The following is a 21,870-nucleotide window of genomic DNA, read 5'->3' on the forward strand; positions in this document are numbered from 1 at the left end:
AGTAAAACACTTTTTTTTTAAATGTTTGGACTTTTTCATTTATATAGCAAAAAAATAAAAATCCCAGTGGTGAATAGATACCACAAAAATAAAGTTTTCTCTGTCTCAAATAAATGCTAAAATATTCATATGGGTACAGTGTTGCATGACCACGCAATTGTCATTCAAAGTGTGATAGCACTGAAAGCTGAAAATTGGCCTGGACAGGAAGGGGGTAAAAGTGTCCGGACTTGAAGTGGTTAAGGAAAACCCCACACCATGGTATGGATTTTGGGGGATCCCCATACCATAATTTAAAACAAAAAACTTGTGGGGGTCCCTTCACAAACCTAAGGATTCTGGGTCTGGTAAGGATTTGAGGGGGACCCCACACCAGTTTTATTTTTAAATGTTGGCATGGGATTCCCCTAATATCCATACCAAACCTTTAGGGCCTGGTAGGATTGGGGAGAGACCCCCACTCTGCATCTGATAAAATACTGCATGTGATATCGCCTGGTGATAAATATCGCATCTTTTTTTACTTTCTCTTCTGTTTGTGAATTGGATTTAACAGCTTACCGCATGATTTTTTTTTTTGCAGTACTTAGTGACACTTTTTTTTTTCCTGTTGAATACTGCAGAATCTTTTTTTTTGTGAATTGGACATTTTGTTATCACATGCAATAATTTATGCAAATGAGTCACGTGACCATGCTATAGCATGCAGTAACCTTTAGTGAATTGACCCCAAAATGTACATATTTACAATGGTCCAAGCTGGAGCAATGTAACTGTAGAGTATAAACTATCCATATCTGGGATTCATTTTTTCAGAGTGTCTCAGTGCCCATTTTCCTTGTATGTATTAGTTACTAATTAAAGTTTACAAAGATTTTTTTGACGTTTTTTATACAATACCATTACCTGTCACATACACTGCATTTTCACTTCCTGGACTCTCTCCACTGGCATTTATGGCAATCACCCAGAATTCATACTGTGTGTTTGGTGTCAGGTTTGTTACTGTACAATATGTTTCTTTAGATTTTATCATAAATTCTGTAGACAAAAAGAGAAATACATGATTGAGATATATCAGTTAAAGGTAATACTGTATTTATTACAAGCAATTTGTGCGTAGAGTTTACAGGAAAATTGTACAGAAGGAAGTATGAAGGCTGACAATGCCATCGTCCTCTTTAACAAGAAAAAAAAAACAAAAAACTGGTTGTCATGTCATCGAGTGACTTCAATCATTTCAGAGTCACTGACCAGGAAGAACTATACCTAAATAGAAAGATGCACAGTGGAGGTATTAAACTTTTCACCGAATGTAATTGGAGAGAGTAAAATATCAATCGTCTGCCCAACCTCCATTCATAGACGTTGTAGCATGGCTTCTACTAATGGTGGAGCTGGGCAGAAAAGATGGGCAAAGTCCAGCTCTCTTGATGAGAGCCTGTGACAAACATTTAGTTGCATTAAACCCCACTGCATTGGAGGATTATGATGGTGGTGGTGGGGGTAAAAGACAGGGGCAGCTTTTCACTAACAGAAGAGGAGTCGGCACAAGGGACACATCCTACTATTCTTAAATCAGTTCCTTGTGCTAATTTTTCTGTTTGTGATTTTGACTGCACTTGGGCTTTAACTGCCTCCCGCCCGCCATATAAGGTAATGATGGACAGGAAGTGGTTCTCTCGTTCTGGGAGGACGTCATATGACGTCCTCCCACTCTAGCCACACGTGTACACAATGGGGGCGTGCAGCATGTTGATCGGTGGTGCGCCGTGTCCAAGGCTCCAAGGATCACTAATCAGCAGAAAGAGCGTATGATTTTGGCTCTGTCATGCGACCAGCTGTGTCAATCACATCACTACTGATCATCAGGGCACTGACGATCAGTGCCCTAATGATCAGGGTAGCCTCTTCACTGGCCATCAATGCCACCTGTCAGTGCACATCAATGCCACATATCAGTGCCAATCTGAGCTGCCCTTCAGTGCCAGTCAGTGCCGCCTATGAGTGCTGCCAATCAGTCCCAGTCAGTGCTGCCTATCAATGCCATATATGAGTACTGCCTTTCAGTGCCCATCAGTGATGCCTGTCAATGCCCATAAGTGCTACCTACCAGTGCCTCCTCATCAGTGCCCATCACTGCAGCCTCATTAGTGCACATCAGTGAAGGATAAAAATGACTCATTTACAAAATTTTAAAACAGAAATTAAGAAAAAAAAATTTTTTTTTTCAACATTTTCAGTTGTTTTTGGTTTGTTTAGCACAAAATAAAAAACCCAGAGGTGATTAAATACTACCAAAAGAACGCTCTATCTGTCTAAAAAAAAAATAACAATTTCATATGGTTACAGTGTTGCATGACCGCACAATTGTAATTCAAAGTACAACAGCGCTGAAAGCTGAAAATTGGCCTGGGCAGGAAGGGGGTGAAAGTGCCCGGTAGACAAGTGGTTAAAGGAGACTGTAAAACCCTATAAACCTATGAAATTCAATACTCTGGAGCCTGAAATAGAGATTAACATTACACAGTAAGGACCCATAAATATCATACCTGATTTCCTACCACAGCATAGCATACATTTTGCTTTTTTTTTTTGTTTACATGCAACGAATGCATTCACATTTCATTGATAGGTGATCATACACTCTGATTATCAGTGTATGGCAGTGCTTCTCAAATAGTGGGGCGCGCCCCCCCTCCGTCAAGGGGGGCGCGTTTGACCTCGGGGAACATACCTTATTTTCTGGCGTATAAGACAACTTTTTGACCCTTGAAAATCTTCTCAAAAGTCAGGGGTCGTCTTATACGCCGGTATACGTTAGGGTGGAACTTTTTAGGGGGGCAGCGCGGTGCCGCCGCCGCCCCCCCCCTTCCGACAGAAGGGACACTAAGTACAGGGGTGGGCAGAGGGCTGCTGTCTCTTACCTGGCTCCCACGATGATCCATCCAGGAAGCGCTGCTCCTTCCGTCACTCCGGCCACTCCCTCACTCCTGCTGCTCGGCTCCGCCTCCTCACCGGTGATTGGCCGCCAGAACTGTAGCTCAGGAAAGGTACACAGGCGGCCAATCACGGGCGAGGAGGCGGAGCCGAGCGGACCCGCAAAAATCGAGTGAGGGAAAAGCCGGTAAGTGTGCAGTGCAGAGGTGCTGCTGCAACCACATATGCTGGCTGCAGCAGCACCATACTGCAACAGGGGTCAGCAAGTGTCATTGGTGTCAGTGGGAGGAATAGTGCCACATCATTGGTGTCACTGATACTAATGATGGGGCATTATTCCTCCCACTGACACCAACGATGGGGCACTATTCCTCCCACTGACACCAACGATGGGGCACTATTCCTCCCCCCCACTGACACCAACGATGGGGCACTATTCCTCACCCCACTGACACCAACGATGGGGCACTATTCCTCCCCCCACTGACAGGGTACTATTCCTCCCACTGACACCAATGTTGGGACACTATTCCTCCCACTGACACCAATGTTGGGACACTATTCCTCCCACTGACACCAATGATGGGGCGCTATTCCTCCCACTGACAACAATGATGGGGCGCTATTCTTCCCACTGACACCAATGTTGGGGCGCTATTCCTCCCACTGACACCAATGTTGGGACACTATTCCTCCCACTGACACCAATGATGGGACGCTATTCCTCCCACTGACACCAATGTTGGGACACTATTCCTCCCACTGACACCAATAATGAGGCACTATTCCTCCCACTGACACCAATGATGGGGCGCCAATGATTAGGTCCTAAGTAAATGTTGGTGATCGGTTTGAATTCATTATTATTTATTGATTTTATGTATTTTTTCAGTATCATATGGTTTGACATGTCCGAACAAAAAATGTTTATAGTTTAATTAAGGATTTAATTTTTTTTGAATTTCTGATGCACTTTAAATCTTTTCTGCTACAGTTAATAAAGCTATTCTTTGTTGTAAATTGATCCACATTTCTTTCTTTTTTTATTCTCTTATACGTTAATAAGGATACAGTGTTATGCAGAGGTGTACTTATAACAATTTTATAGACAAATGATACTATTTACAGTCGCGCGGGGGGTGCAAAATGTTTTCTTCTTCCTAGGGGGGCATGACAGAAAATAATTGAGAAGCACTGGTGTATGGTCAGGTAGATAGGTTCAGTGATCACAGTAGCTATACACACAGATATCCAGTTGTATGCAGGCCCATGATTCAAGTATGCCCTGATGCTTTATCCCTGCTCTTTTCATTCATTTTTATAAATGTTGTTTTCATATCAGTAGATCAGAATTCAAGGTACACATCACACAATTTTACTTTACTGGCTGCAAACTCTAGAGGATAGCATACATTTATTTGTTTCCATCTCTTGTTTCACAGTACGTTGTTAATGCTGGCATAATCATTTTTGTATTTCGTGTTAGGTCAGCGAGATTCAAATGATTTATCGAAATTGGTGTTACTCATCCTATCATGAGAATGAATAGTGACAAATGTACACTGTGTAATGAAGGCTCAGATTTAATCCTGGCCACTGATGAGGGTAGAGCTGAGAAGGACCTGATCATAATTGCTCAACAAAGACGTGGGATGTGCATGTAATATACTCTTTAATTCCCATGGATTTATCATTGCACAGCAGTAGCATCAAAAAAAGAATCCGTTGAGATTTAATTTGTGACTCATACATCATTATTTCACCACATGGAAATTCCTACAAATATGCTGTTAAGCAGGACCACTTTAGCTCATAATGCTTGAAAAGTACCTGGTATTAATGCACTAAATATTATATTACTAATATATTTAAAGTGGATCTCGAGTCAGATATTTTTTTACATGCTAAGTAAGTGAAACACTTGTGTGTATATGTGTAGGTAAATGAAGCGCGGGTGTTTATTACCTCTTAATAAAGTCATAACACAGGTCAACACACATTTTGGTGCCTCTAATGTTAGACTTGTTCCTGGGTATATGTGATCCGCTGATTCCAAAAAAATGCCACCAATATTTTTCTATCTGCTCTAGTTTTTGAGATACAGCGTACATGCCATATGCCACTCTTCACTCTCCTTGCTGTCAGGAACATGTTACCAGCCATCAGATTAAAGACTTGTTGTGTGGCTAATAAATATGTGCAGAGGCATAAGTATAGAAGACAGATTTCTCATTTTCCTGCATGTATGAGCACTCGCACAGGCACACGTGTACACGCACAAACATGCGACACTGCTGACAAGCGGTCTATTTAAACTTGAACCCTGCTTTAGTCCTGTGCTGTCTCATTATCCAGGGCTGCTTGGACAGGAACTGTGCAAGAGGCTACCCTCGTCATCTCAGGCTCCGCATACAGGTACATGATAGTTGCCCATCAAAAATCAGGATATTTTAATAGTGTTTTTTTTTTAACCACTTCCTGTCTGGCCCATGTACATAAATGGCCGGAAGGGAGCAGTGCCGAATCGGGTGGCCGTTTATAAATGGCCACCGCATTAAGTGCCTGTATGCGCTCCCTGGGAGTGTGCGGCACCGCAATCCGGTGCCCACTGTGTCTGGAGGACACAGCAGAACACCGATTGTTGTACGAGACCTCTGTGTGAGGTCCTGATTCATGTGATCACTGATTGGCCAATCAGTGATCACATGCATAGTAGTAAGTAAGATGTCACTTCCTGACATCATTGCTTACTACTAGTGAAATCTGTGAATGATCACAGAGGTCACATGGTACAAGGCTATTCACAACAGCCTTGTACTATGTGACAAGCTGTGACCAATCACAGCTCTCACAGTATTTCTCAATGGCTTCAAGAATGCAGCCAGAAAGAAGGAGAAAAGATTGCTTTTACAGCCTTTATGGGTGTAAAAGCAATCAGTGAAAAAAAAGAAAACAAAATCTTCATCACCCCCCACAAGTAGTACAGTGTCACTATGGTGACACTGTACTGCTAGGTTGACAGTATGTTAAAAAATACATAAATAATAATGTAAAAAATATAATAAAAATGTAAAAAAAAGTTTTAAATTATAATTTTTGTTTATAAACTAATTTGGGTTTTTTTTTTTACTAAAAAGATAGCTGAATACATTTTGGCCAAGATTTATGAAAAAAGATTATTTGCAAAATTTTATAAGAAAAACACTTTTTTTTTCAAAATGTTTGGACTTTTTCATTTATATAGCAAAAAAATAAAAATCTCAGCGGTGAATAAATACCACCAAAACAAAGTTTTATCTGTCTCAAAAAATGCTAAAAAATTAATATGGGTACAGTGTTGCATGACCGTGCAATTGTCATTCAAAGTGAGATAGCACTGAAAGCTGAAAATTGGCCTGGACAGGAAGGGGGTGAAAGTGTCTGGACTTGAAGTGGTTAATCTTGTAACATGAAAGAAACATAAAAAAGTAGCCATAACCTCTATGGTGCTCAACCTGCAAAAATGAAACAATAAGAGTGGCAATATACACACATACTATACAATCATAACTATAATACAGGTAAAAACGTTATTATTATACAGGATTTATATGGCACCAACAGTTAGCTCAGCACTTTACAATATAACTGGAAACAATACAGTTCAATACAAGAGGGTTAGGAGGGCCCTGCTCCTTGAAGCTTACAATCTAGGAGATTTAGAATTCAATGTTTCTGATGTAAAACTACAGCTGAAAGTACGTAAACACTTTCATTATGTCTGCGAACTTATACACAAAAACTAGGTAACAGAAGAACAAGTTGGTCAATAAGATCTTTTCAAAAACTGACTAAAATGGTATAAATTCAACCATATCTAAGAAACTAGAGCTGATGCAATCCAGCCAATGCAATTTTCTGAATCGGCCCCCAAATAACCCCAAGAAGAGGTCTAAAAAGCAAGGCACCAAGAAGAAGACTTTTTTGTTGACAAAATTAGTAGATCAACATCTGTTCAACCACCCTGTTCATACATGGATGGAAATTTGGCTGGTTCTTGCTGATCTTGAGGAATTTCAATCTATGTATGGCCGGCTTTAGATTTGTGCTTCACTCCTTGAATCTATCAAGCCTCAGTTGCCTCTTTTATTGTTTTGTTCCTTGTTCCAGATTCTTTGAGTCTATACAATCCTTTTCTTCCTCTTATCTTCTTTTCATTTCTATAACTACCCCTATCCATCTGCCACCATGAGCCCCTACTATTTACATCTAGGATGGTAAGTGGGTCAGTAAACATTGGCCCCTCTCAGGTTTATCAAATTATTTTGATATTTTTTAACTGCCTGCACTAATGTTTCAAAGCCCTGCATACTGGATTTTTTTCTTATACCGATTTGTTATATGTTCTTGAGATTTTGATACAACTCCTGCTTGGGTGATTCTGTTGATCTATATTTCCTTAAAAATCAATAAAATATCAAAACAAAACGAAAAAAATATTACAAAAGACTTAAAACAATGTCCAGTGAATAATAGTTTTTGAATTATCACCTGTTTATAGACATACATATTAACCTTCTCATCTATAACCCATCAACCATTAACATAATGTCAGATTTAGAAGGATCAAAATATTGTGTTGCCTTCAATCATTTTGCATTATTCCAGTTGTCAGATAAGATAGGAAGATGTGACAATGCAACTCTATGTGTTTCTTAGACCAATGGTCGTCTTCTTCAGGAGGTAAGTATATTATTCATCAGATATAATAATTAGCTCGATCCAATAAAATCATTTTTACAGTGTGTGTATCAACACTTCATATGCTGAGTAGGGTTGCAGGGGATCTCAAAGGGAGCTTAGTTTAGTTGGAAACTGTTATCTGCAGTAAGTCACAATATCCCATGACCCGTCTTGTATTGTGAAAGGTAAAACGTCATCCACAGATCTTTGTTATTCCCAAAGGTGCTTAGAAAAGGCACATGAACAATCACCAACACCTAATAAAAGCCTTGGGTAAACTAAAACCTCACTGGCTTACCTTTATATAGGCAATCCCCCTTTCAGTCCATCATAAATGCTGCTGCCAGGCTCATCCACCTTACCAGCCGCTCAGTGTCTGCTACCCCTCTCTGCTATTCCCTCTACTGGCTTTCGCTCACCAAACAAATTAAATTCAAGATACAACAACTCATAAAGCCATCCACAACTCAACACCCAGCTACATCACTAATCTTATCTCAAAATACCAACCAAATTGTTCTCTTTGTTCCTCCAAGACCTCCTGCTCTCTAGCTCCCTTGTCACCTCCTCCCATGCTCACCTCCAGGACTTTTCCAGAGCCACTCCCACCCTCTGAAACTCGCTTCCCCAATGTGTCTGACTATCTCCTTCTCTGTTCACTTTTAGGTGATCCCTAAAAACTCATCTCTTCCGAGAGGCCTATCCTGCCCCCACCTAACAACTGTACATGTGTTTTCTTCATCAGCCCATCTCCCACAGTTACCTTTTGTATCTCTTGACCCTCCCTCCTAGCAAGCAGGGCCCTCTGATCCCTCCTGTATTAAATTGTATTGTAATTGTACTGTCTGCCCTTATGTAGTAAAGCACTGCATAAACTGTTGGCACTATACTAATCCTGTATGATAATATTAACCAAGTAGGGGAAGGCTGTGTTGTGGGAGCTTGTGGAAGTCTGTGTCCCCCTCATGAGAGGAACCCTTTAAAAAAGTCTTTCCACTACAGGATATATATCCTATTTTTTAAATATTCTACCTTGAGAAGTTTGATACAATAAACCTACTGTCTCTTTTGAGGTGAACGATTTGAAATTGGTATCTAGAATTTATGGCAACTTGAATAAGCATAATTAGAGACAGCATATACAGTTGCAAGAAAAAGTATGTGAACCCCTTGGGATTACGTGGAGTTTTGCATGAATTGGGCATAAAATGTGCTCTGAACGTCATCTAAGTCACAACAATAGAAGAACACAGTCTGCTGAACATAATACTACACAGACATTAGATGTTGCCATGGTTTAATTGCACATAACATGTAAACATTCACAGTGCAGGGAGGAAAAAGTATGTGAGGCCCTAGCTTAATGACTTCTCCCAGAACTAATTGGAGCCAGGAGTGAGCCAACCTTGACTCCAATCAGTTTGATGATATTGGATGTGTTGCTGACAGCTGTCCTGCCCTTAAAAAACACACACCTGTTTTGGGTTTACTGGTTTCAAGAAGCACTGTCTGATATGAACCATGCCTCGCAGAAAAGAGCTCTCAGAAGACCTACGATCAAGAATTGTTGACTTGCATGAAGCTGGAAAGGGTTACAAAAGTATCTCCAAAAGCCTTGATGTTCATGTGTCCACGGTAAGACAGACTGTCTACAAATGGAGAAAGTTTAGCACTGTTGCTACTCTCCCTAGGCGTGGTCGTCCTGTAAAAATGACTGCAAGAGCACAGCGCAGAATGCTGCATGAGGTAAAGAAGAATCCCAGAGTGTCAGCTAAAGACCTACAGAAATCTCTGGCACATGCTAACATTTTTGTTGACACATCTACAATAAGGAAAACATTAAACAAGAATGGAGTACATGGGAGGACACCACGGAGGAAGCCATTGGTGTCCAAAAAGAATATTGCAGCACGTTTGAAGTTTGCAAAAGAGCACCTGGATGTTCCACAGCACTACTGGCAAAATATACTGTGGACAGATGAAACCAAGATTGAGTTGTTTGGGAAGAACACACAACACTATGTGTGGAGAAAAAAAGGCACAGCACACCAACATCAAAACCTCATCCCCACTGTAAAACATGGCGGAGGGAGCATCATGGTTTGGGGCTGCTTTGCTGCCTCAGGGCCTGGACGGATTGTTGTCATTGATGGAAAAATGAATTCCAGAGTTTATCAAGACATTTTGCAGGAAAACGTACGACTATATGTCCGCCAACTGAAGCTCCGCAGAGGATAAGTGATGCAACAGGACAATGACCCAAAGCATATAAGTAATTCAACAAAACAATGGCTGCAACAGCACAGAATACGCCTTCTGGAATGGCCCAGTCAGAGTCCTAAACTTAACCCGATTGAAATGCTGTGGCATGACCTTAAGAGAGCGATTCACACCAGACACCCCAAGAATATTGCTACACTGAAACAGTTTTGTGAAGAGGAATGGTCCAAAATTACTCCAGATCGTTGTGCAGGTCTGATCTGCAACTACAGGAAACGTTTGGTTGAGGTTATTGCTGCCAAAGGAGGGTCAACCAGTTATTAAGTCCAAAGGTTCACATACTTTTTCCTCCCTGCACTGTGAATGTTTACATGTTATGTGCAATTAAACCATGGCAACATCTAATGTTTGTGTAGTATTATGTTCAGCAGACTGTGTTCTTCTATTGTTGTGACTTAGATGACGTTCAGAATACATTTTATGCCCAATTCATGCAAAACTCCAAGTAATCCCAAGGGGTTCACATACTTTTTCTTGCAACTGTAAATGGTCTTTGAATCCTTCAAAATATCCCTAAAAGTCCCCTCCCCATATTGGGGATTAGATCTTTTGGTTTGCTGTATGACTGACTATGGTAGTATCATCATACATACCCCCCCTTGGCGTTTGCGAAACAAGGTGAGAAAGTTGCCCTCATCCCACTACTGGAATATTTGTCATAACAATGGAAACACTTTTTACTCTTAAATAGAATTTTATATATATATATATATACACTGTATATAGTAGTGGTAAATGGGGGCTATGCTGTATATATAAAGGAATGTATTGAATACATCGATATTGTTCTGACATCTATGCAATTGACCTAAATGTATGTTTATCTTAAAATGTTAACAGTTAGTTTGTGCCTAATAGTACATTTTATGATATATATCCAACAATTGTGTGAATAGCGAGGAAAAATGCATTTTTCACAGTTCAGTAGTTCATTAGAGAAACCTTACCTTGCCGATCCTCCCCTGGAGCAACATCAGATACTGGCTTATAGAAGAGGTGGTAATGTTCTACTGTATCTTCTGAAAAAAGACTCCAGCATACACGGAGAGATGTCGCTGTGGCAGAGTTAGGTGCTTGAGGGTTAATTACAGGAGCTGAAGGCACTGTAGTACAAGAATATAAGGATTACTAAAAGAGCAATTCATAAATATCATAAATACTATGCCATGAACAATGGTGGTAGACTGCATGATGTGATCTTAGAACAAACAGCTGAAGGTACATGATGATGATCTTCTTGGTGACTCATCTGCTGCTAACAAATTAAACCCTACAGCAAAAAAATGGCTGTGTGTGCTGATAATCACCTGTTATCATCTGAACAAGTAGATAGATTTTGCCAGTGTTGTGATTCATAATGGAATTAAATCTGAATCTGGCTAAGAACTACCAAAAAACACAGGAGAAGTAAGGTTATCTGCCAGGGATCTCATTCACTCATTTGTGTGGACAGCCTGTTTAACCCTCAGATGTAGGCCACGTTTGTCTAGACCAGGGGTCTTCAAACTTTTTAAACAAAGGGACAGTTGACTGTCCTTCAGGATTTAGGGGCGCCGGACTGTGGCCAGTGGGAGTAGAAAATGTCTTGGCATCAGTGGGAGTAAACAATGCCCCTTTGTTGGTTTTAGCAGAAGGAATGGTGCCCCATTGTTGGTATCAATGGGAGGCATAGTGCCCCATCTACGGTGTCAGTAGGAGAAGTAGTGCCCCATCATTGGTCTTAGCAGAAAGAATAGTTCCCCATTTATGGTGTCATTGGGAGCAGTGGTGCCCCATTAATGGTGGGAGGAATGGTGCCTCATCATTGGGGTCAATTCGAGAAATAGTGTCCCAAAGGCCAGATAGAGTCAAGCAAAGGGCCACATCTGGCCCCCGGGCCACAGTTTGGAGACCACTGGCCTAGACCAAAGAAGAAAATACCTCTATATATTTCTTATATGATTTACACATTCTTGTGATAGGATTATGTCAGTAATTGAAAAGGATATGAAATAAGTGTGATTTGATAAAGTGAACTATATATAAAGTGAGTGTGCTTCCTATTTTTGATAGCCACAACTGCCTGGCATCCTAATTTTATCTTCAGAGTGCCCAAATCCCCCAAAGCAAGTGCTCTGTCATGTATGTTGACTATGCCATCCATGGTCAATCCCTATCCTACTGCACTCTCCTCCACCTTTTTTATTGCCCAATAAATTCTGTGTGACCTGTTTAGCTAATGTGAAGGCGTGGAGGTGGAAAGAAGCACTCACAGTATTTGTTTAATCGATTAAGTTTGGGGGATACCAGGGTCCCTGAAAAAAAACTAAGGGTGGCACCTCAGGATCAGGGTCCACCTTAGAGGTATGGTAATAACTGTGCACATGCTTGGACATCTAGTTCACGTCTTTCCTTAGTAAATCACCCCTTAAAGGTAAGTATTTTATAGTGCCTTTTTTTAACATTTCACTTTGCAGAACTGAGGGCATGGGATCTGCTTCCTCAAGGAATATTTTTAAAATAGACTTTGTATATGCTCTTTGCCTTTGTGTGGGTTTCCTCCAGAAGTTCCAACTCCCTCTTACAGTCCCAAAACCACACTGATCAGTCAATCATTTTTAAACTAATGTATATGAAAGTGCCTGTACGATTGTGGTAGGGTTTTGTACTCCAAACTTCATCCACACAGCCCTATACAGTACATGAAATAACATATACAAAAAAAACACTATATCAATGACAAGTGCTTGGTGCACATCGTACATTCCAGGTTTTTTCTTGATTTTCCACTTTTTAGTTTTTAGTGCAAAGCTTCAGTGAGTTCAATCCATAAAGTGATCATGTGCTTTAAAGTGCTCCGTGTCCCCTCAAGTGCTCCCACACTCACTGGAAATGTTTGACCTTGGCATAAAGCATAAGAATCATAAATGGCTTTTTAGAATCAGTATCCCTCCTGAACTCTCCTCCACTCCACCAGGCTTCACCAGACATCTCTTTATGCCTCCAAACGTTCCGCCACTTGTATATAGGTAAGTATGCGGTCATCTACTCTCACGCAGTTATGCAGATCAAATAGAAGAATTAATACATGACACTAAAATTGTTACTTACTTAAAAACATCCAGCACATAGAATACAACGCGCAAGTAAAAAACAGGTAGTGCTGCAGCCAGCATGCTCTCTACGGGCCGGAAGTGATGTTCCACCCAACTGCCCCTCCCACCTGGCTTCCTCAGGAACAGGATGCACGTGATCACTTTATTAATTAAGTTATGCACTGAACACTTCACAGTGGAAAATCAAGAGAAAAACTAGAGTGTACAGTGTGGATTGTGTATGCACCGTGCACTTATAACAGACTTTGTGTGTTTTTTGTGTATGTTATTTTATGTACTGCATAGCACTGTGTGAATGAGGTTCGGATTGTATTGAGTGAATTAGTGATCATTTATGAGCAAAAATAGGAAGCACACTCACTTTACATATAGTTCACTTTATCAAATCACACTTATCTCATATCCTTTTCAATTACTGACATAATCCTATCACAAGAATGTGCAAATCATATAAGAAATATATAGAGGTCTTTTCGTCTTTGGTCTAGACCAGTGGTCTCCAAACAGTGGCCCTTTGCTTGACTCTATCTGCCCTTGGGACACTATTCCTTGAATTGACACCAATGATGAGGCACCATTCCTCCTACCATTAATGAGGCACCACTCCTCCTAATGACACCATCAATGGGGAACTATTCTTCCTGCTAAGACCAATGATGGGGCACTACTCCTCCTACTGACACTGTAAATGGGGCACTATGCCTCCCATTGTTACCAACAATGAGGCACCATTCCTTCTGCTAAAACCAATAAAGGGGCATTGTTTACTCCCACTGATGCCGAGACATTTTCTACTCACACTGGCCACAGTCCGGCCCCCCTAAATCCTGAAGGACAGTAAACTGTCCCTTTGTTTAAAACGTTTGAAGACCCCTGGTCTAGACGAACGTGGCATACATATGAGGGTTAAACAGGCTGTCCACACAAATGAGTGAATGAGATCCCTGGCAGATAACCTTACTTCTTCTGTGTTTTTGGTAGTTCTTAGCCAGATTCAGATTTTATTCCATTATGAATCACACCACTGGCAAAATCTATCTACTTGTTCAGATGATAACAGGTGATTATCAGCACACATCAGCCATTTTTTTGCTGTAGGCTTTAATTGGTGAAGTGACCGCTTTAAATCTGCTGGGTCCAGTTGACATCACATCCAAGATGGCAGCACCCAACAACAGTCTGAGGGCTTTTGAATGGCTGCAGAGGCTTTTACAGGTAAATATTGCACCTAAAAGTCATTACCTTCATAAACTTATGGGAATATTGTTGTTGAAATAAATGGTCTGGTGACAGGGTCTCTTTTAGACTGTGAAGGAGATGAGGGTAGTTAGTTACACCTTAAAGCACAGTTTACACAGTTACTCCTTAAAGTGGAAAAACATAATCGTTGGCTGTCTTCCTCATTCTGTGCTGGCCCACTGATGATGTTTGCACCTGAGTTTGTACATGCACCATAGGAGATTTGGGGCAGCTTGTTTCTGACCCCTGGTTCACACTATTGCTAGCATGGCAGCCCATTGATTTGAATGGGCTGCTGTGCCCGCATTTCATGTAAGGAAGGTATATGCACCTTTTCCAAAATGCATTCGCCCAGAAACCGCACGGGCTTTTTGACCATGCAGTTTCAGTGCAGTTCCCACATTCGCATTCGTGCTGTGAGATGAGATGCATGGGGATGCCATTCAGAATGAATAGCATCCCCGCACATCTCACAAGAGAAATGCAGTGCGGCTGCGGGTGGTTGTAGGTGTGGGAATCGCAATGATTTCCCCACCCGCAACAAGCCTGCAACATCTGGGCTATTGTGAACTTAGCCTGAATAACAGTTTGCGTGAGATCAGCTATGGTGTATGCCTCATACTAGATCTTATGCATGTGCCATATGATATTTGGGGAGACTTGTTATTAAATAAGCCACACAGGATCCCAGAGTTCTAGTGTCGGTGCTGTACAAGTTCTTGCACCGCTTGTTATTGATACATACCAACTACCCAAAATCTCATATAGTTCATAGACAAAACCAGCCTCCCTGGAGGGCATTGGTGACCTTGTCTTCCAAGGGGGCATCTGTGAGATCCTGACTATGTCATCAGTGCCTCAAAGAAACCAGGATGCTGAATAAAAAAGTTTACAAAATAGTGTTTGGTTGTACTATGATGTTTTTGGATTTTTGTGTAAGTGGGTAAAGGTGCTCCAACATGGTATTAAACCCAAAAGCAAATAATTATAATTTATTGCAGCTTACCAAATCTGGATGATGGGAGCCTTAATTTTAGAAGCATTCCTTCATTTTCACTTGGTGATTCTGACAGTAAATCTGTTTTCAACAGCATAAACTGTCCTACAGACGTAGCATGTAGAGGGTTATGACAAACCATTTACTACTGACAGGGGGGCTTACAGTGATTAGCTTTTATTTATTTATGCAAAACCTTTATCCCAAAGGGAAAATAAACTGTTGCTTTAACTGCAACTCTGGAGCTGATAATGCTTCTGTCCAATGGTGTCCAGAGTGTGCTACTGACCATATCACTAGGTAAAACAAAGGAGAAAAGCCTAAAAAAAGAAAACTTATGCAGCAACCACATTAAAGGTCTGGTAAGGTGCAATATGTTACATTTTTGGGTTTAATACCACTTACAGTTTGTAAGAATTGTCAGATGTACATTACCTGGTAGTGTATTAATCGAATCCAAAAGCTTTTCCACTTCAGAAAAATCTAAGTTATTGTTTTCAAATTCTGCATTCGTAGAAATATTTACATTGATGTCTGTGCTGAAGTATTCGTTGAGTCTGTGAATATTAGAATAGTATTATTATTGATAATATTGACAGTATCCACATTGAAAACAGATTATCTAAAATGGTCATTGCACAGAATAAAAACATAAATCTATCCAAAGCCTATTTTTTGGAACACTGTAATTAAATTGACACTAAATGATATCCTTATTCTCCAAAAATAATCCATACACATCTACTATTTAATGGCCTGCATGTGGATCCCAAATGTGTGATTGTGTTGCTGACATGTCTTCCACTAGGGACCTCCTAAAGAAGGGCTCATTCAGTCCTAACATCAGCAATACTCACAATCCACAGCCCTCTGAGTACTCTTCTCCACCTTCACTCTTGCACATAGAATGAGCCTGAGACAAGGTGGACCCTGTGCACTCACCATACTACTGGTCACCTTTAACAACATCACCACTCTGACTGGGGAAACCTTTTGTGCCAGGCCTGATGTCTTCACGTGGTTAAGGGACAGACTCTCACCACCCCCCCAGCCCAATCAGGTTTGCACATAGTTGGGTACACTGGGATCCCCCTTCTCCATATGGGTTCCTCATGAGATGTACAGTCTGGCATAAGCTGAAAGTGGTTGGAAAGCCTAAGTCCTCACTCGATCCAGCATTGTGTCTGTCTTCAGTGGCGCTCTCCTCTTCTCCATGCTCTCACAAGCTTTGCTTAATGGAAGCCATTGGCTCCCCATGATGTCAGTCAAATCCTTGGATGAGGGAGCGGGGGATTGGGCTGAGCCTTGCTGTCCATGTCTATAAACCCAGACAGTGGGGCTTGGGATCATGCCTACACATGTGCCACAAGAAGAAACTGTTTCCTGTGATGGCACACTGAGAAGAGGAGGATCCAGGAGCGCCGGCAGGGTACCTGATAATAGGAGGATGGGGACCGCTCTATGCTATTCTATTGTACAGAGCAGGTAAGTGTAGACTTGTTTGTTATTTAAGTTTCCAATGGTTTTTATTGAATAAGTTTTAAAACAAAAATAACGGGTAGTACCAGCAAAAGTGTGCCATCAGACATATAAACATAAGGCACTAGAAACAACAAATTGTATCATGAACAACTAACAGCTTAAGAAAAAACGCTTAGTACCACCAAGATGAGAGCAGGTGATTTTCGCCTCATCAATATGTAAAACAAAACAATACAGAACAGAGGAAAAGAAAAGAAAAAACAATTAGAAGAGAGGGTCTGGATAGGAGGCATTAAGGCACAGATATATATTGAATCCACAGGTTCCATACGCTATCAAATTTCTTAAAAGTAGTTTGCAGGATACAAGTGAGCTTGTCATTGACCATAATCCAGTTTAGTTTCTTTTTAACATAATCAAGTGGAATAGCTGATTGCTTCCAAAGTCTAGCTATGGTGATTCTCGCTGTCAGAAACATGTAAGAGATCAGCTTACGGGATTTCTTGGGAACACTATCAGGGATTGTTTGTTATTTAAAAAAAATATGACTTTACAATCACTCTAACAGGGCACAACCCCTCTTAACAGCAGCAAAGGTACTAAGGATCCACTTCAGACACATGGAGCAGCCATAGGCTCAATTTTATTATAACAGTTCTTCTTTCAAGTCCAAGTAAAATTAATATCTTGATAATTTCTCAATTTGCAGTTCCATTTGTTGTTGCAGTGTACCTTTGTATGCCCAGTAGCAGGGGTGCCCATCTCAGGGGTTGCGAAGAATAAAGGTTTTCTCCTAGGTCATGGCTCTCCTCCCTGGCAATGCTTTTCCCATCAGCCAGCATCTCCCTTCTTTTAGATTTCACCCAAGCTTGTATATGATCCTGCCAGGAGGAAAAAACGAATTTATCCTCCTGGAAGGATTTTAAAGGAAAATCTATTTTAAAAGGGTGTATCACCCTGCTAGGTAGCTAGGGGGAGCTCTAGTTCAAATTGTTAGAGAGGATGGCTGAGTAACAGCCTGCGTGTTATAGCCAGGTGGGTCAAATTGCATTCGGAGTCGAGAGGCTCTGCAGACCAGCTCTCAGGGACTCCCTGTTCTAGAACTTTGGATAAAGATCCAGAAGCAGTGGGTGGAGGTGAGGAGTGGTTGGTCTGTACTCTTAGAGGATCCTGTCCAATCCCCAGCAGGAGGCTTGGCAAGGGGCCAGGACAGCCTTTAAGAGTAACTGAGCCTGCCCTGCAGCAGGAGAGTTGAAGAAGAGTTCGGGTGAAAGATGAGGATGGAGAGCAGGAGCCTGGGAGGGGGCTCACCTCCAGGCAGGAGGATCTTGGAAGGAAGAAAGCTTGGGACTTCACCTTCCCCCTGAGAGAGGACCACCTGTGTGGTAGGAAAGAGCGGTCCAGCTCGAAAGCCTGGTAGCAGCCACCGACCCACCAGCAACAGAGGAGAAGGACTAAGTAAGTAATCCTGCACCCCTTGGGCCAGATAGGGGAAAGAGCACTCTGGTGGGAAACCAGATTAGCGACTACCCGGCACTGTCTTACTTTGACGTGACAGGCACTGAATCCCCTGGTCAGGGACTCACCCAGATCGGATGGATTAGGAGAATCTAGGGTCTGGGGTGGTACAACCGGAGATGCTGGCTAGCTCTCCAAGAAGAGGATTTTGCTGTAAAAACTTGTATATAGTTCCAGGACGTTGTCCTCCGTTGCACAGTTCTATTGGGCATCCCGTACACCCCTAACCCTATCCCAATTCAAATCCTCAAATAAAACTTCAAAATAAAGCTCAAGAACTGCTTACTGTCTCCTGGATGCAAGTTATTGGGAAAATTAATGTTGCCTGGCTGTGCAGGACTATAGGGGGACTCAAAACTTCAGTGACTCCTAAGAGGGTAGTGCTACAGGGGCAACATAGTGACTCCTGCCTACAGGCACATAGTTTAGTTTTTACTAAATTGATTCTTATTGTGTATTTCTGCCTTTTTGTAATGTCCTCCGTGAGCTCCTGGATCTCTCCTTTTCCCTTTTAATGTTTCTTATTACTTCTACATTTGAATTCATCATTCTAGAAATACTATGAAATATATATTATGATGTAAATCTAAAATTATCATTACCTGTTGGTTGTGTCCAGTGCAGTCTGCAGGATAGGAAGAAATAAAAACAAGGATTACATATTAAACAATCAAGGACATAAACCAAAAGTGAATTGCTGTTACAGAGGAATATAAGACAACTAAAGTAATCAGTGACTGCGTAACATATGGTATAAAAATGCATAGACAGAGGTAGTTACCTTCATGGGAAGCCATATGTCAAAAAAACCCCCCAGTAAATTCAGAGATATACTTAGATAAAATTATATGTAATATTATGTCTTGATTTTTCTTGCATAAGTAAAGCTTGACCTGGCTTCCTCCTGCCACCGATCTCTGTTGGCTCTTTATCATGAGTACCCCTGTTGGTCCTTTATTATGAATGTCCCTGTTGGTTCTTTAACATGAGTATTCCTGTTTGCGCTTTATCATGAGTATCCATGTTGGCTGTTTATCATGAGTATCCCTGCTAGCTCTTTATTATAAGTATCCCGGTTGGTTCTGTATCATGAATAACCCTGCTGGCTTTGTCATGAGTATAAAATAAACCAAAAACCCACGCTATAGAACCTTATCACAGTACTGATACTGCTGCTGTATTCAATGTACAAACCACTGAATATTGAAAAATATAATCACCGCGCTAAACAGTATGCATTAAATGCAAAAACCAATCATGAATGTTCATTAATGACCAATATGAAATGGATCCGCAACCCGTGACACACAATTGCACAATTAAGTGGTTCTACTTCAAAGAAAAGTCTCTCCCTAAATAAAGTGCTCCATCTCTACATACAATAAAGTTTCTTTGTACTCAGAAAAAAGTGATCCATGCCTCCTCTCTTGTGCATGTTCTCACTGAACGAGATGGACCCCCTCCTAACAGCATAACAGTCATGCAAGCTCATTAATGGATATTCATTATTGTTTTTTGTTTTCTGTGTGTACCGATTAGTGCTGTGATTATATTTTTCATTTCTCATTAGTATACCTCTTTATATGCTCTTTATTAAGAATATTCCTGTTGGCCCTTTTTCATGAGTATCTCTGTTGTTTCTTCATCATGTCCCTATCTTTAGACCCAGGTTATAGGCTGTTACCTTCAGGTGATTGGACATAGGCAAAGCTCTGCCAGACATGCCCCCCCCCCCCCCAACTAGGCATACACCTATAACCCTAGCTTATGCTATGAGACCTCAGGTTTTTAGTGGTGTAAGGTGATGGACTGCTGCAGCCTAGTCAGGCTTAGACCCTGGTTATAGGCTGTTACCTTCCGGTGACTGGACACAGGCAAAGCTTTGCTGGACCCGCCTCCCTTGGGCATACCCCTATAACTACACCCCACTCTGTGAGTGCCCTGTTTTTTAGCAAAAAATAAAGAATAACACAGGAATAGAGGGGAAGGTTGCCTATGTCCTGTACTGTACTCCAAGATAAGAAATTTACAGATCATTTAAAATTCCTATTATCTAAATTATACAGTACAGATGGAATATCCATAGACCCTGGGACATTCCCAAGCTTTGAATAAGAAGGGTGGGCTATAACAAGCCAAACAGAACTGTACCAACAGGCCCAACAATAACAATGGTCAACAAACCTAACTCAGAGTGCTGCTGTAAGCCTTTGTGGCTGAAATCTACATCTGCAGAAGCTTGGACATCCATCTGGCAGAACTTGGAGAAGGTATAAACTGAAGACCAGTCAGCAGTCTTGCAAATCTGGGCAACAAAGGCCTGTTGTTGGAATGCACAGAAAACACCCACCAATTTAGCATGTAAGAATGCTGGAGGTGTCATCTTTTAGAGTGAAAGATTTTGAGATAAGTTGTCTGATCCACCAATCAATAATTTTGAAGCAGGATGTCCTTTGTGAGGCCCTGATTACAAGACAAAAAGAGAATCTGTCTTCCCAGTAGAAGCTGTGGATTTTAGATAGCTTTGTCAATGTGTGAACAAAAAAAAGAACAATCTCTTTGCGGTGGTTAGGAACAGGGCACAAAGAGGGAAGGACTATGTCTTTACTTAAGCCTAGTACACATGATCAGAAAATCGTATGAAGCCCAAGCAGGATCCAGTGCCATAAGCAACGTTACAGGCTCTCCCCATAGCATGGGGCCCATGTACAACACCCAAAGTTATAGCAAGGTTGCACTGATCTGGGTGCACTGCTTCTATTGTTAAATTACAAGATAGTGAGGAGTTTGTTTAAGGGGTTGATTGAAGAATCCAAATTAAAATAATAAACAAGTGAAGAAATGAATTCTTCCATAAAGGAGCAGCAGATCATCACCTCACGCCTCTGAAAAAAAACAGCATGAGATAGTTATAGGGGTATGCCTGGGTGGGGGACATGTCCAGAAGAGCTTTGCGAAAGTCCAACCACCTAAAGTAACAAGCCTATAACTCGGTCTATGAATTTCCAGCCTGTGCCCTGTACTGTATGATGACGATATTGATAACTAAATACAAATACAACTTCTTATATCTCAGTGCAACTTCCTTCACCTTAGTTTCCTTTTTCACCACTCATATTCAAATTTGCAAAACAGGTTTTATTCAGTTTGCTTGCAGTTACTGTTTACATTGACATTTGTGTACATCTGGCTTTATAGATGTGAGAGACCTGCAGTGGGTATGTTTTGAGAATGTCTCTGCTTCACTAAAAGCAGAGGTTCCTAGATCACCAGAATATTGACATGGGGGGGGGGGTGGGATGAATGTGCACACACCTACAGTATATCTGGATAAAAAACTAGAGCAGGCATGCATTTCAAGTGGTTAAATGATTTGGAGGGGTGTCCCAGTACTTTTGGCAAAATAGTGTATATACCATAGTTTTTAGATGCTAAAACTTTCACACAAGCCTATTAATATACAGTTATTGGAATTTTTTTTGACCAAATACATGTAGCAGAATACATTTTGGCCTAAATTTATGAAGAAATTGGATTTTTTTAAATTCTTTATAGGATATGATTTATAACAGAAATAGAATATATATTTTTTTTTTT

General features: G+C 41.0%; 1 protein-coding gene across 2 annotated transcripts in view; it reads right to left on the bottom strand.

Annotated features, from left to right (window-relative positions):
• The window catches only part of FSD2 (fibronectin type III and SPRY domain containing 2), a 67,846-nt gene that overhangs the window by 18,702 nt on the left and 27,274 nt on the right, over positions 1-21,870 (bottom strand). For both annotated transcript variants that reach the window (XM_089685708.1, XM_089685707.1), the window contains exons 5-8: positions 18,876-18,898; positions 15,709-15,830; positions 10,890-11,045; positions 907-1,041 (exon numbers count right to left, since the gene is read on the bottom strand). In XM_089685708.1, the coding sequence (XP_089541834.1) occupies positions 907-1,041; positions 10,890-11,045; positions 15,709-15,830; positions 18,876-18,898 (436 nt within the window). The remainder of the gene's footprint in view (positions 1-906; positions 1,042-10,889; positions 11,046-15,708; positions 15,831-18,875; positions 18,899-21,870) is intronic.

This window comes from Staurois parvus, unplaced genomic scaffold, assembly GCF_062004578.1.
Source record: "Staurois parvus isolate SC_StPar_1 unplaced genomic scaffold, SC_StPar_1.0 ptg000381l, whole genome shotgun sequence".
Taxonomy (NCBI): Eukaryota; Metazoa; Chordata; class Amphibia; order Anura; family Ranidae; genus Staurois; species Staurois parvus.